Source organism: Hippopotamus amphibius, chromosome 14 (genome assembly GCF_030028045.1).
Source record: "Hippopotamus amphibius kiboko isolate mHipAmp2 chromosome 14, mHipAmp2.hap2, whole genome shotgun sequence".
Classification (NCBI taxonomy): domain Eukaryota; kingdom Metazoa; phylum Chordata; class Mammalia; order Artiodactyla; family Hippopotamidae; genus Hippopotamus; species Hippopotamus amphibius.
In genome coordinates this window covers 76,555,207-76,570,214 of record NC_080199.1, presented here as the reverse complement: position 1 = coordinate 76,570,214, position 15,008 = coordinate 76,555,207, and the positions used below count along the sequence as shown (strand labels likewise).

The 15,008-nt window shown below is 40.1% G+C and overlaps 1 protein-coding gene across 1 annotated transcript in view; it reads right to left on the bottom strand.

Annotated features, from left to right (window-relative positions):
- LOC130835729 (phospholipid-transporting ATPase IB-like) overlaps positions 1-15,008 on the bottom strand; it is a 160,875-nt gene that overhangs the window by 110,537 nt on the left and 35,330 nt on the right. Inside the window, 5 exon segments of the mRNA XM_057707520.1 lie at positions 708-835; positions 4,890-5,055; positions 5,376-5,487; positions 5,913-6,040; positions 11,494-11,563. Of these exon segments, the coding sequence (XP_057563503.1) occupies positions 708-835; positions 4,890-5,055; positions 5,376-5,487; positions 5,913-6,040; positions 11,494-11,563 (604 nt within the window).

Here is a 15,008-nt window from a genome sequence, read left to right as displayed (position 1 = left end):
CCTCAAGAGTGATGCAGAGTAATTCAAAAAGACACATGTGCTCCAATGTTCAGTGCAGCACTATTTACAACAGCCAGGACATGGAAGCAACCTAAATGTCCATCAACAGATGAATGGATAAAAAAGATGTGGTACGTATATACAATGGAATATTACTCAGCTGTAAAAAGGAATGAAATTGGCACATTTGTAGAGTCATGGATGGACCTAGAAACTGTCATACAGAGTGAAGTGAGTCAGAAAGAAAAAAAAAAATATCGTATATGAACACATATATGCGAAATCTAGAAAAATGGTACAAATCAACCAGTTTGCAAGGCAGAAATAGAGACACAGATGTAGAGAACAAACATACAGACACAAAGTGGGGAAAGCCGGGGGGTTGGGGGGAAATGAACTGGGAGATTGGGATTGACATATATACATTACTAATAAGAAAAAAATATCAAATTGTACACTTTAAATATATGCAGTTTACTGTATGTCAATTGTATCTCAATAAAAGTTCTTAAAAAAAAAAAAAGAGTGATGCAGAGGCGCCAGGCACTGCTGAGTCCACCTGACACCAAGTCTTGGCTCTCCTGTCCATGGCCCAGCTGGCCCAGCAGCTGCACTGGCCCCTCACAAAAACTCAGTTACATGAATTCTTGAAACCAAAGCTATAGCTCAAGAGAGAATTTCCTTAACTTCCTGATTCTAATACTCACCCAGTTTATAAACAGGGCCTGAACGTATTTCACAAATTCCAGAGTGACCAGCAGGCTGATGGGGATGAGATTGTGGTACAAGACAATGAACACCAAAATGTCAAACCCAAAGCTGTGGGAGTCGTAATCTGCGGGAGAAAATCAGAGGAACCACGTCGCGGCTTCAGGCCAGATCTTCATCCATCTTCATCTGCATTATCACATTTTAAAATTGTGGAACTTTTCTCCATGAAAATTATTATTAAAAGCATAATTAAGTGGACACAGATATAAAATGGTTTTTAAAATATCAGTTAAGCACCAACCAGCCAGGTAACAGGGTGTATGGGAAGCATGGAGATACAAGCTCTAGGAAGACACTGATCCTGCCTTCAGGGAACTGTGGATGCAGCTTGAGAAAGTAGGACAAGTCAGGAGCTACAGTGGGACGAGTCCCATGAGGTGTGGAACACGGTGGGGCAGCAACAACACAAAGCTGGGAGCACAGCAAGGGGTCTCAGAGAAGCTGGTGAGCAAAGCATTGAAGAAGCGAACTTGTTAAATGCAGGAGATGAGGAGGAGGGGATGAGGAGGACTTTTTAGCTAGAAGTAAAAGTAGTTTTGAAGTCAAAGAGATAATTATTAACGCAGGGAAAGAAGGAAGGGGAAGCCCCTCAAAAAAAGGAATATGATGCTTTGTAATGTGATGCTAGTGATGTACTCATTTTCAAGGAGGTAGTATGTTTGAGAGAACAGTTTCCCAGTAAGAATTCAACCGAATTTCATGGAAATTTACTAAAAAATATCTAGAAAGTGTTTAGAGGACACATACACACGGCCTAGAAGGTACACTGTATATAAGTGTCTTTCTGAAAACTTGCATCTCAGTCTTACATCTTAAATTTACAGAGTTGAATTATGGGAGGAGGGGTAATAAGTGAAAAGAACTAAGCACAAAGTAAGTTGTAAAGAAGATGAAACACAAATCTGTATAAATATAGACAAAATTAAACCATTTCAATTTTAAGTTAAAATTTATATTCATTTTTCTAAATGGGAGCGTGTTTGTAATTTAAGAACAATAATAGCTAAATCCAGATTTCTAAATGCCATCTACCTAAAAGTCAGATTCCACTCACCATCACACGTATTCAAACTCTCATCACCTGGAGTCTACTAATTTTCCCTTATTTGCCATGATTATATTTTTATACTTACCATATTACTTTATGGTCATAAATCTTTCTTTTAAGAAAATTAGAGGCAGATATTACTGTGACTGCTTTATGGACAGAGAAACAGACAAAATCTTTAGTGCTTTGCTAAATTTAATCACTACTTAAAATGTAGTTATAACTACTCAATATCTCTTTCTTCTCTTGGCTTAGAATATCCTGGGCAGAGTAATGCAGTCCAGACCTAATTACACGTTCTTATTCCAAACAAGCCACTAGCTTCCTCTGTGCTTTTTGGTAAACATAAAGAATGTTTCACTTTTGTAAAACAAGAGGTTGGGCTAGAAAGCTATAAAATTCTGTTTAGCTCTGAAAGGTTTTATTTTAGCCAATAAATTAATTACTGAGTTCCTATTATGAAAAGGCACTGCTCTTGGAGTTAAAGATATCATGATTCTTGTCCTCAAAAATTCACAACCTAATGGGGTGGGGGACAATAATTCTAAACCATGTAAATGGAATTAAGAATATAAAAGAAGCAAAGAGGGCTCCTAAATGAACAAAAGGATGGGGGCAGGTAAGTCACAAGAAATGCTGCCGGAGAAGGTAATGCTTCACCTTGGTCTCAAAGGTGTCCAGACACACATGTGAAGCAGAAGCAGCACTGGACCAGAGGGCTGCAGGTGAGAAGGATGCTGGGGGATGGAAGCATTGTGAAAAAGACAAAAGCCGTCCTCTGTGAACAGAGACTAAGTGCTAAGGAAGAAGAGTTGCGGTACCAAGTGAAGGAGATAAGGCCAGTTTATAAAAGTCGTGACATGCCACGTGACAGGAGATTTATCTGCACCTTATAAGCCAGGGGTCAGGAAAGCACTTTTTCTAACAGCCAGATGGTAAATATTCTAGGCTCTGTGGACCATACCGTCTTGTTGCAACTATTCAGCTCTGTTGTTATAACATGAAAAAGCAACAAATAAGACATAGATGAATAAACATAGTGTGCCTGTGTTCCACTAAAACTTTATTAACAAAAACAAGCGGTGGGCCATCGGGTGGTAGTTTGCTAACCCAGTGCAGGCATCAAGATATCACTGAATCCACTGTGTGTACTCATTATTACTTTTTATATTCATCCTTCTGGAAACTGTTAAGAATGAATCTGAGTAGAACTTAACTGAGGGCTAAGCAACCAGTTAGGAAACTTTGGTAGTAGTCCAGGGATGAAGAGGAGGGTGCCTACAGAGAAAAGATGGGAAAGGTAGAATCAGCAAGACTCCGGGGCTGATTGGATAATGAAGGCCATGGGGGTGGAGGTGGGGAAGAGAGGAAGAAACTGCAGAGGAGGTAAGAATGACCTTTATGTTTCCAGCTTGGATGATGGTCGAATGCTGGTACCACACTTACACGGAGAATACTGAAAAGAGGCCCTGGTTTGGAGGAAAAAAGATGAATTTTGCTTTGTATACACTGAGGTAAGAAGCCTACATGACATCTGGAGAGCAATGTCCAGGCAATAATGAGTTAATAATTCATAGAGAAAGCTGAGCTGGAGGCAAATAAAACATCAACAGGTGGATGACAGTTGAAATTATTAGAGGAGGCAGGTTCTCTTAGAAGGGTGATCTTGGATAAGATAATTCGCCCCTAAGGAGCTGATGAAAGCTCCCCTGCAGGAAACAAATGAAAAAAACACATACACATATGTGAATAAAATTTTTCACAAAATTTCAAGGATTTATGGACCAAGTTGAGGAATTCCTGGTGACCCCAGGATCCCAGAAAACACCAGCATTTAAAAGGTAGGTCAAGATTTCTATGAATCAAATAGGGACAAGATGGTTTAAAAAAAAAAATCAGAAGTGAGCAGCAGAAATTCAATTAGTTAGAGACTTTACAAATGACCACTGGGTTTGCTAATTAGGAATTTATTTCTAATCCTGAGCAAGAATTTCAGTAGAGATAGCAGGTTGAAAAGGGTTCAAGAGTGACCAGGAGGTGAGAGAATGGAAGTGTGAGTTGTCTCTTCTTTTAAGAAGTCTCATCAAGAAGGGAAGAAAAGCTCATTTGTATGATATGCAGAACTTGACACATTTTACAGACATCGAAATGTCAGTAACTTTTGTAAGCTCTTATGTCTGTTTCAAAATAAGATAACAGGCATACTCTTGGGCTACAGAAAATTAAACAAGCAAATTTAAATTGAGATTATTTTTTAAAACTCATCTAAAAGCTAGAAGCTTAAAATCAAAACTGACAAGTAATATCTAGAGACTTGGATTGTGTAAGAATGAATCCTTGGTGTTTAATCCAAACATTTACAAAGTCTATACCTTCCTTTCTTTATTCCTAAAATGCTCTCAAACAGATCCTCTTAAGGGAAGTTAGAGCAATAGAGAATCCTCAGGTGATAGATTAGAAAAGGCAGAAAGATGCATGAAGTTGTACTCCGAAAACACAGAAAGACATAAACAAAAGTGAACTTTTAATACCCAATTCCAGTTTCCCTCCAAGCCTCTTACTGGCAGAAGGACACTTTGGCTGTGAATGCCCTCAGGGCTCCTTGTCCTCATGTCCTTGGCACCACTCATCGTACACGGAGCCCTGCACTCAATCGAGGGGGTAGCTATCATCCCTGCTTCCAAGTGAGGAAAGCAATGCCCAGAGAAGTAAAAACCTTGTCCAAGCTCTTCTGGTGAACAAGTGCCACACACAAAGGCATGGCCCTTGTCCACCTGATTCAATCTCATGCCACTGTGCTGACTCCTCCCTCTGCTTTTTTCCAAAATGCCAGGATTACATGAAACTGGCAGGACAATCTTTCCCAAAAAAAATCTTAAGAAGGAAACATTCTATTTCTAAAATTCATTAACCCTGTTTCTGAAAACAGACCAAACCAAACCAAACCACCACACACCAGTTAGAACAAGAGCCTCCCCTTTTAAATCAAAACATGGGAAGTCTCTAAAGTCACTTTTAAAAGCAGCACAACTTTCAAAGACGGTGGCTTCCCTACCACACTGGCACTTACCCTTCTTCCCGAGGTACCAGATGTGTCCTCTGTACCTGTTGTTCCAGAACACGGCTCCCACACAGCTCACCAAGGACATGGCCAAGAGCAGCAGGAACAACATCAGGATCTGCACATTGGTCACCTTCTCAACCCTGGATCTCTTGAGGGGCGACCTGACCGCATTCTGCACAATAGCACACAACCACACACCGAAAAGGACAAAAAACAAAGAAAGGGAGTTATAATGGAAGGCATTCAGATGGTGAGAGGAGGTCAAAAGTGACAACAGTTGAAAAGTAGGATCTGTCTTTTGCCGAATCACTAAGGACTGAACGTGTGCCCATGGTCAAGTGCACATGGTTGTTCCACCTCAGTTACTGAAGCATCATCCTCTAGTACATAGAAAACATATTCCCATCGCAGATTCATCCCCTCAAAGTGCCAGCGTTCCTAACAAACTGTTGTCATTTTTGGCGATACTGTTTGTCATCGTAGATTATTTACCTGCATGAGTTTGGTTTCAAATCCAGTGTAAACCACAATGCCAAGGATCCACTCAGTATTTTTAAGCTGTGTACCTCTTAGCAAGATTTGGTCAGGCCCAACTGGAACAGGGCTAAAAATGAAAAAGAGCATTTATCAACTACCAAAGAAGTTTTTCTTTCCACAACGTAAAACAAACCTTTTCACATATATATACATACTTATATATATAAGGCTTTCACCATTATGTGTGTGTGGTGTGTGTATATATGTGTGTGTGTGTGTGTATACATATGTGTGTGTGTATATATATATATTTCCTTTGTCAAGTTCAACTATTTGGACAGATAGCAATAAAAACAAATGTGTCTTCCAAAAAAGTATCTATTTCTAAAAGAGCATTAAAAAATTGCTTTGTCATCCATTTCTCACCATTCCAAAGATATGCCATTAAAAATTTTAGAGACTAAAACATCTCGTATACCTAAGGTGACTATAAAAGTTATTGTCAGGAAAGATTAAGTAGACCAAAAAAAATGTTTGTGAAGGAAAAGATACCTTTTATGACTTAGGTACAAGGTTCCAGAGAAGCTACTGAAATGACAATTAGGTCCTTCACATTCTATTTTTCCAGATAGGCTTGACAATTGGTTTTCTGTTTGCATTTTAGCTGTTTCTAACAAAGCCTACAAAATAAAATCAAAGGAGAAAAATGAAAACAGAATTTTCATGGCAAAGTTCAATGTCTCTAATGGTTAATAAAAGATTATGAAAGTCAGTGTCTAAAAATGTATTGTACTTACCAGACAATAAATAATACACATCAAACTTCAGCATAAACTTTGCTAGAAGGCTTTGCCATACTAGCATTTTGCAAATAATTTTAATAAGGTCAAAGAGGTATGAAAGTTAAGTTTTCATCGCCTTTATGTGAAATACCATTTGTGAAATTATAATCACCACAGTCAGACACCATGTAACAGGGGATACACTGAAGCCTGCAGCTGAGGATGCTGACCTGGGGATCACACGTCGAGTGGCAAGGATCTAGAACAAGATTCCAAACTTTCGTGTCCAGATTTACCTGGGGGTCTTGTTAAAATACAGATCGCAGGGCTGGGCCCCCAGAGTTTTTTTTATTCAGTGGGTCTGAGGTGGGGCCCCCACAATTTACATTTCTATCAACTCCAAGAGGATGGTGATGCTGCAGGTCCAGGGATCACACTTTGAGAATCACTCAGCGAGAAAATGCCTCATTTCAATAAGATAATCCCAACCTTCCCGATGGAAAAGGCAGATCATCTTCAAGAGAATTAGGGACCAAACTGTCATTAGTCAAAGGGACCAAACTGTCATTAGTCAAAGGAAGGAAGGAAGGAAGGAAGGAAGGAAGGAAGGAAGGAAGGAAGGAAGGAAGGGGAGGGGAGGGGAGGGGAGGGGAGGGGAGGGGAGGGGAGGGGAGGGGAGGGGAGGGGAGGGGAGGGGAAGAAGGGAGGAAAGGAAGGAAGAAAAGGAGGATTTTATTTTTAAGTGTTTAATTAAAAGACCTTTAAATCTAGAATGTTACATCTTTCCAAACATCAAATAAAAAGTTTAGTACAAATATCCTCAGGCATGCATACAAAGTCTTAAAAGTTTTGACACTCAGGATCTACATTGAAACAGCTTGGGATGAACTTCTGTTCATCAAAACATACCTTAAAGAAAGTCTGAAAGCAAGTTACCAACCAGGAGAAGATATCTGCAACACATACAACTGACAGAAGAACAGGTATTAAAAGTGCATGAAGGGGCTTCTTAGGTGGCGCAGTGGTTGAGAATCCACCTGCCAATGCAGGGAACATGGGTTCGATCCCTGCTCCAGGAAGATCCCACATGCCACGGAGCAACTAAGCCCGTGCACCACAACTACTGAGCCTGTGCTTTAGAGCCCGTGAGCCACAACTATTGAGCCCATGTGCTGCAACTATTGAAGCCCATGTGCCTAGAGCCCGCACTCTGCAACAAGAGAAGCCACGGCAATGAGGAGCCCGCGCACCACAACAAAGAGTAGCCCCCACTCTCTGCAACTAAAAGAAAGCCTGTGCACAGCAAAAAAAAAAAAAAAAAAAAAAAGACCCAACACAGCCAATAAAATAAATTTTTAAAAAATTGCATGAAGAAATCCTATAAATCAGTTAGAAAACAGAAATATCCCAGTAGAAAAATGAACCACCAACATGAACAAATATTTCCCAGAAGACGAAAATATGTATTACCAGCAAACTCAAAAGCAGATGCTCAAGAGTGATATATTAATGAATGAAAAAAAAATCATTACGTCAATAGATGGTGGGAAAAAATTAAAGATTTTCCATGCATTCCAGCAAAAAAAAAAAAAACTTCTTAGTAAGCTTCACATGTAAGAAAACCTTCCAAATTTGGCAAAAGATACCTATGAAAATCAAGAACAACTATCATACTTAACAATGAAATATTAGAAGTATTTCCATGTTAGTCAGGAAAAAGATAAGACTAGGTTCTATCACCAAATGTATTTTCAATTGCTCTGGAGTTTCCAGAGATGAGACGGGGGGAGAAAGAGAAATGAGGTACTATTACTATTGGGAAGGAAAGGCCAAAAAGGACCCAACTTTTAAAGAAAGGTTTCACTGCCCCCAGAACCTATATGCTTGACTTAAAAATCATAAAAATGTGTAAGAGTTTAGTGAGATGGCTGGATATAAGATCAATAAACAAAAATAAGTACTAATGATGTACTGCTAGATCTGGTTATTGTTACTAAAACTGCTATAAACACTTGTATAAATATTTTTGTGTGAATATTTGTTTTCATTTCTCTGGGGCAAATGCCAAAGAGTGTAACTGCTAGGTCATATGATAGTTGTGTAATAGTTATACAAACCTGCCAAAGTGTTCTCCAAGCGGCTGTACGATTTTATATTCCCACGCACAGTGTGTGAGTGATCAAGTCTCCACACTTCCTCACCAGCACTTGATGTTGTGTTTTTAATTCTGGTCATTTTGATAGATGTGTAGTGATATGTCACTGTGATTTTAATTTACATTTCCCTAATGGCTAATTATGTAGAAAATGTCTTCATAAGCTTATTTGCCATTTTTATAACCTCTTCTGCGAAATGTCTCTTTTGCCCGTTTTCTAATTGGCTTGTTGGTTTGGGGCTTTTTTCTGTACAGTTTTGAGGGCTCTTTATTCTAGATACCAGTCCTTTATGAGATAGGTGGTTTGCAAATGTTTCCTCCCAGTTTTGAGCTTAGCTTTTCATCCTCAAAGCAAATAGAAAAAAAAATTTGTTTTTAAATATAATTTTGTTAAGTTTTAGCCATTATTTCTTGAGCAGTTTTTCTACCTCTACTCTTTCTCCTCTCTTTCCAGGCTCTGATGACATGAGTGTCAGCTCTTTGGTTATATTCCCACGGGCCCCTGAGGTTTTGTTCATTTTTTTTTTTTCAGTCTACTTTCTTTGCTGTTTAAACTGGGTAGTTTCTATTGTGCTATCTTTCAATTCATGGATTCTTTCCTCTGGCCTTTCTATTCTGCTGCTGAGCCCATTCCTTGAAGTTTTTTCATTTGGTTGGTTGGGGTTTTTTTTTTTTTAGTTATTATATTCTTAAGTTCTAAAGTTTCCATTTGGTTCTTCTTTATTTCTTCTGTTTCTTTCCTGAGACTTTAGCTTCAAGCATGCTTGTGATAGCTCATGGAAGCGTTTCGCTAAAGCATTGTTAGCATCTCTGTCAGATAATGCATACATCTCTCTTATTTTGATGTTGATATCATAGGTTGTCTTTTTTCACTGAGTTTGAGATCCTCCTGGTTTGGGATACAGTGAATAACTGGAATGAAACCTGGACAGTTTGGGTATGATGTTACGAGACCCTGGGTATCATTTAAACCTTAGCTGGCTTCCTCTGGAACCTCTGACAGGGGATGAGTGTGCAGTCTTGTTGATGGGGGTAAGCGTACAGGTTGTGAACTTGGCCTCTATTGAAGGCCAAGGGGTGGGGGTTCTGTTATAGTTGGGCAAGGGAGAGAGCCCTGGCTTCCCTCCAGGCCTCCCTGGGTTGAATGGGTTGAAATGCTTTGTTACTACTGTCCTCAAGGTCTCCACTGACCCTGTGAGAAGAGGGGAGGGCCTCAGTACCGCCCTTTCCAGGAATGAAGGCCCTGGCTCCCTCCTTGGCCTTCGCTGACACCACCTTCGTGGGGGAGCTGGGTGCCTCATCACAACCTGGCAGAGGTGAGAGTCTAGGCTCCCAGGCTACCTCTGCTGCTGCGGGTGAGAGTGGGGCCACACTTCTGCTACGGTGTTTGGCTGGAGCAGAGCGACTGTCATCTCAAAGTGTTCTGTCTTATTAGGCTGCCCATTTCCTGGTCCTTTGACTAGAGAAAAATGCTTTTGGGGGCATTTCTTTTGTCTGTGTCCATTGGTCTTTATGGTTTCCCAGTTTCTTCAGTTTCAAGCCTGAGATAAATGAGGCAAAAGAAAAACCCAGGGGACTCACCACCACGTTGTTCCCTGGGACCCAAGGTCCTGCTATCTGCCTTCTTCTCTCAGTCTTTCAGAGTCTTCTGATGTCTGTTTTCTATAGAATGCCCAAAGTTTTTGTTTGCACTTAGCAGGAAAAGTAGGTAAAAGAATGTCTACTCCATCTTCCCAGAAACAGAAGTCTATAATTATACTTTTAAAAATCCGGTATGTAACAAAACTATTACTATGATTACCACTGAGGATAAGGGTGGGATTTGGAAGGTGAATAAGGTAAAATAAACTGATTTTCTGTATTATTTTTACAAAGATGACATATTTAACAAATTCTAAACCTGTTTTCCATTTTCAGATCAAAGTTTGCAAATAGGATAGCAACAGACATGCAAATAGTCAAATGTAAAATCAAGGGCTTCCTTACTTAGGCACACTAACAGAGCAAAGATCAATGTCTTTTTTCCATTAGTAAAAATTTAATTGAAAAACTGTCTCCTCCAACTCACGATCACAAGTTATTCTGAAGTTAAAACGGTAGTTTTAAAAGCAACAGTATAGGGGCTTCCCTGGTGGTGCAGTGGCTGAGAGTTTGCCTGCCAAAGCAGGGGACACAAATTTGATCCCTGGTCCGGGAAGATCCCGAATGCCACGGTGAACCACAACTACTGAGTCTGCATGCCACAACTACTGAAGCTTCCATGCCTAGAGCCCATGCTCCGCAACAAGAGAAGCCATCACAATGGGAAGCCTGTGCACCGCAATGAAGAGTAGCCCCTGCTTGCAGCAACTGCAGAAAAGTCTGTGTGCAGCAGCGAAGATTCAACGCAGCCAAAAAGAAATTAATTTTAAAAAAACACTTCTAAAAAAAATTGCTTAAAAAAATAAAATAAAAGCAATGTTATATAAGATCACTCAGAGTTCATTTACATCCCCTTTTAATCTAGTTATAATATTTAGCCATGACAGCAGTTTTATCATCAAATCACTAACAGAAATATCTTCAAAACTAAATGCATAGGGCTTCCTAGGTGGTGCAATGGTTAAGAATCCACCTGCCAGTGCAGGGGATACGGGTTCGATTCCTGCTCCAGGAAGATCCCACATGCCGTGGAGCAACTAAGCCCATGAACCACACCTATTGAGCCTGTACTTTAGAGCCCATGAGCCACAACTATTGAACCCGTGTGCCACAACTACTGAAGCCCACAAGCCTAAAACCTGTGTTCTGCAATAAGAGAAGCCATGGCAATGAGGAGCCGGCACACCACAATGAAGAGTAGCTCCTGCTCGCCACAACTAGAGAAAGCCCGTGTGCAGCAACGAAGACCCAACACAGCCAATAAATAAATAAGTATTTTTTAAAAATTAAAAAAAAAACCTAAATGCATAAAGGAGTGTTATCCTTTATGACCTGAGTTTTACAGGACATATTTTTTTTTCTTGCAGCAGTGAGTGACATATTCATGTAGTTCCTGCTTATTATTTTAAGAGTACCCTTTAAATATCTGATGAGGATAAATTACATCCATTCATTAGTGGTGAGACCATTTTCATCATGGGAAAAAACTGGTACCTGACAAAACTTAACATTATGGACTCAGGTATAAAGTTAGGAATTTAAAAGGTATTTTTACCTGCCGTATTTTTAGGTTTGTCTCTCCATCCAGATTAGACGTTGCAACATAACACGTTGCCTGAGGTTCACTAAGAAAATAAATAATATTGAGTCAATATCTCTCCAACAAATTAATTCCCCAATATTTGTAACTATGAAATGCGATCTACATCAATAAGGGTTCTTCAAAACTGAAAGGACTACAACAAGTACTTTGCCAGGGGATGGTAGCAGTCTGATCCCACAAGCCTAAAATGCACCCTGCAGAAGAGCTCAGCAAAAAATTTCCCACCCTTTCAGACCTGTGCAATTACTCTTTAACCTCTCCCCCACCCCCCACCTCCAGAAAGAAAAGGTTGAGGATAAACAGGAGCTGTTACATACAGAACAGACCAGAATCACATGCGAAGACAAATATAAAATTTTGTTACTTTTTGAAATGGGTCCATTGTAATCCCTAAAGACCCAGGGTCAGCCGTCTTTAGAATGAAGGTACATCTTCCAGGACAACTCTGCACAGAGCAGAGGCCCTAAGACAAACATTCCACTTGGAGCTTCTCTGCTTCCATCTAACCTCAACAGTTAGGGAATCAGGCACTGAATTAGCACACATTCGCCTTGCCAGACTTTTATTCCATGTCAAATGCAACTCGTTTACGATAATTAACTATTTGGGGGGGAATGCCACAAAGAATAACAAAAACAGACCAGTAAAATTTACTTAGTATTAAATTCAGACATCTCTTTTGACTGTATCTCATATACTGAAATATCAGGTTTAAAGAAAAACAATCTGTAGTAATTTGCTAACCAAGACTATATACCCCAAAAAGACAAATGTAGCTTCATTGGAGATTCCAGTGATATGACTTCCAGAAGCCTCTCCTCTATAAAAAAACAAAGAGAAAACTGGCAAAAATTATGAGAGTCAACTTTTTCAAAACTCTGAAAATTAATCAAAGGCTAAAAATAGCCCAAGGATACTTTATTCAAGAAAAATGGCTGAATTTTGACTTTAAAAAAAAATGAACTTTGTGATATTTTCACCTGCCCTAGCCCCATGTCCTGCTTTTAGCTCAGTAGGTAGCTTTGAAAAAAAACAGTCTACATCCCCAATACTGAGAGGGAGCAGAACAGAACTGGAGCTCTTTCAAAGCCTCATTCCCAAAGAGTTATTATTTGACCTGTCTGTTGGTTCTCTGAAAGACCCCACTGAAAGGCTTTTTTTTTTTTTTTTTTTTTTATTGGCTGCGTTGGGTCTTCGTTGCTGCACACGGGCTTTCTCTAGTTGCTGTGAGCAGGGGCTACTCTTCATTGTGGTGCACAGACTCCTCATTGCAGTGGCTTCTCTTGTTGTGGAGCATGGGCCCTAGGCACGTGGGCTTCAATAGTTGCAGCACATGGGCTCAGTAGTTGTGGCTCACAGGCTCTAGCGCACAGGCCCAATAGTTATGGCTCACGGGTTTAGTCACTCCGTGGCATGTGGAATCTTCCCAGGGCAGGGCTCGAACCCGTGTCCCCTGCATTGGCAGGCGGATTCTTTACCAATGAGCCACCTAGGAAGTCCTGAAAGGACTGTTTTTATTTGGCCTCAGAGCTCACTCAGTGCCCAAACTCTCTCCCTTGAGGAAGTAGGAGATTTGCTGAAGACTTTTACAGGGAAAAATTTAAACGCTGCAGCTGCCTGAGGTCACGCGTAACAGTTGCAGTAAACAAAAGACTAACCAAAAAGCTTTAAAGAAAAATTGGTAATGAGCAGCAGCAAAAGTAAATCCTGGGGAGGAAGGAGAATCTAATTGCCAGAGATGCCACGTCTTATTACTTAAAATGTTCATTTTTCAACAAAAAAATCACAAGACAAAAGAAGCAAGTTAAGTATGGCAAACCATTTATCAATTCTTTTGTCCCAATTTCATTTTCTTTCTTTCTTTTTTTTGGCCACACCCTGCGGTTTGTGGGATCTTAGCTCCTCAATCAGGGATCGAACGTGGGCCACGGCAGTGAAATCACCAAGTCCTAGAGTCCTAACCACTGGACCACCTGAGAATCCCCCAGTTTCTATTATTACCAGCAGGGACTGAGAGTCCCTTTTGTGTCATGTCCTTGTCAGCACACAGTATATTCAGACTTTTCAACTTTGTTAATTGAGTCATTGTGAAACAATCCTTCTCTAACTCAAGGCCAAAAAGATAATTACATAATTTTGTAAAAATTTATAAATTTTGTCTTTCACATTTAATTCTTTAATTTATTTAAAGCTGATTTTTAAAAATATTTTTTGGAGGGGCAGAGATGTGCGGCATGCAGGATTCTTAGTCCCCTGACTGGGAATCGAACCCATTCCCCTGCAGTGGCTGTGCAGAGTCCTAACCACTGGGCAACCAGCGAAGTCCCTAAAGTTGATTTTTGCGTCTAGAGGATTTTCATTTTTTGCCATGTGGGTGATCAATTTCCAACCATTTTTTATTTAACAGCCCATCCTGTTACCACTAATGCATAGTGCCACCTCTGTCACACATCGAAGTTCCAATATGTACAGATCTGCTTCTGGATTCTGTTATCTTCCACTGTTCTAGTTTTTTCTATTCCTGTGCCAATACTAATCTGTATAAACTGCTACAAATTAAAAATCATCTTTTTAAATATGGTCAGACAATTACCCCCAAATCATTCTTATGAATAAGTGTCTTGGCTGTACTCGGCCCTTTGCTCTTCCAAACACATTTCTATTAAGCATGTCTTTATTTTCTATATCTTATGATGTCTTGACATCTTAAAAATCTTGCTGGCTGGAGAAACTGCAATTGATGCTTACAGATGGTGCCAGGAGCGTGCCTTCACGAGCAGACCACCAATCCTGAGTCTGTATTCCTCCAACACCCGCTTCATCTAACTTTCACAAGCTTTTGCCCTAAGTCATCCCAGGGTCTGGTACTTGGCAACTAGAGACCTACAGCCCAAAGCCCACCAGAAGTAGTCAAGCTAGGCAACCCTAAATGGTCTACCCTGCCCTGCCCTGCCTTTCCTGCAGAACCCTCCATAAAGGCTCTGACCTAGGCTTTCCTCTGTCTCCCGTTTCTGCCTCCTGCCCAAACACAATGCTTCCCTGTGGCCCTGCAGTGCATGGCACCCCCCTTCTCTTGGGAAATGGAATAGATTCTTCTTCTAATGGCACTGACACTCAATGGCACTGAGTGTCATCCCTCAATCACCTCCACAAGCTAAAGTCCCACAAGTCCAAATTAGACATTGACAATCAGCTTGTCAATCTCCTCGGAAACATGTTCGAGATTTTGGGTGGAATTGCAGTAAACTTCTAGATCAATCTGACGGGAACTGACATCTTTATAATACTGAATCTTCCTATCCAAGAACATGGTATATTTCTCCATATGTTTAAGTCTTCAGATGTCTTTTGATAAAGTTTCATTATTTTCTCCATAAAACACTTGCATATATTTCATCAGATCTGTTCTTTAGTAGTCTAATTTTGCTTCTATTGTAAAATTATGTTTTTACTACATGAGAATAAAA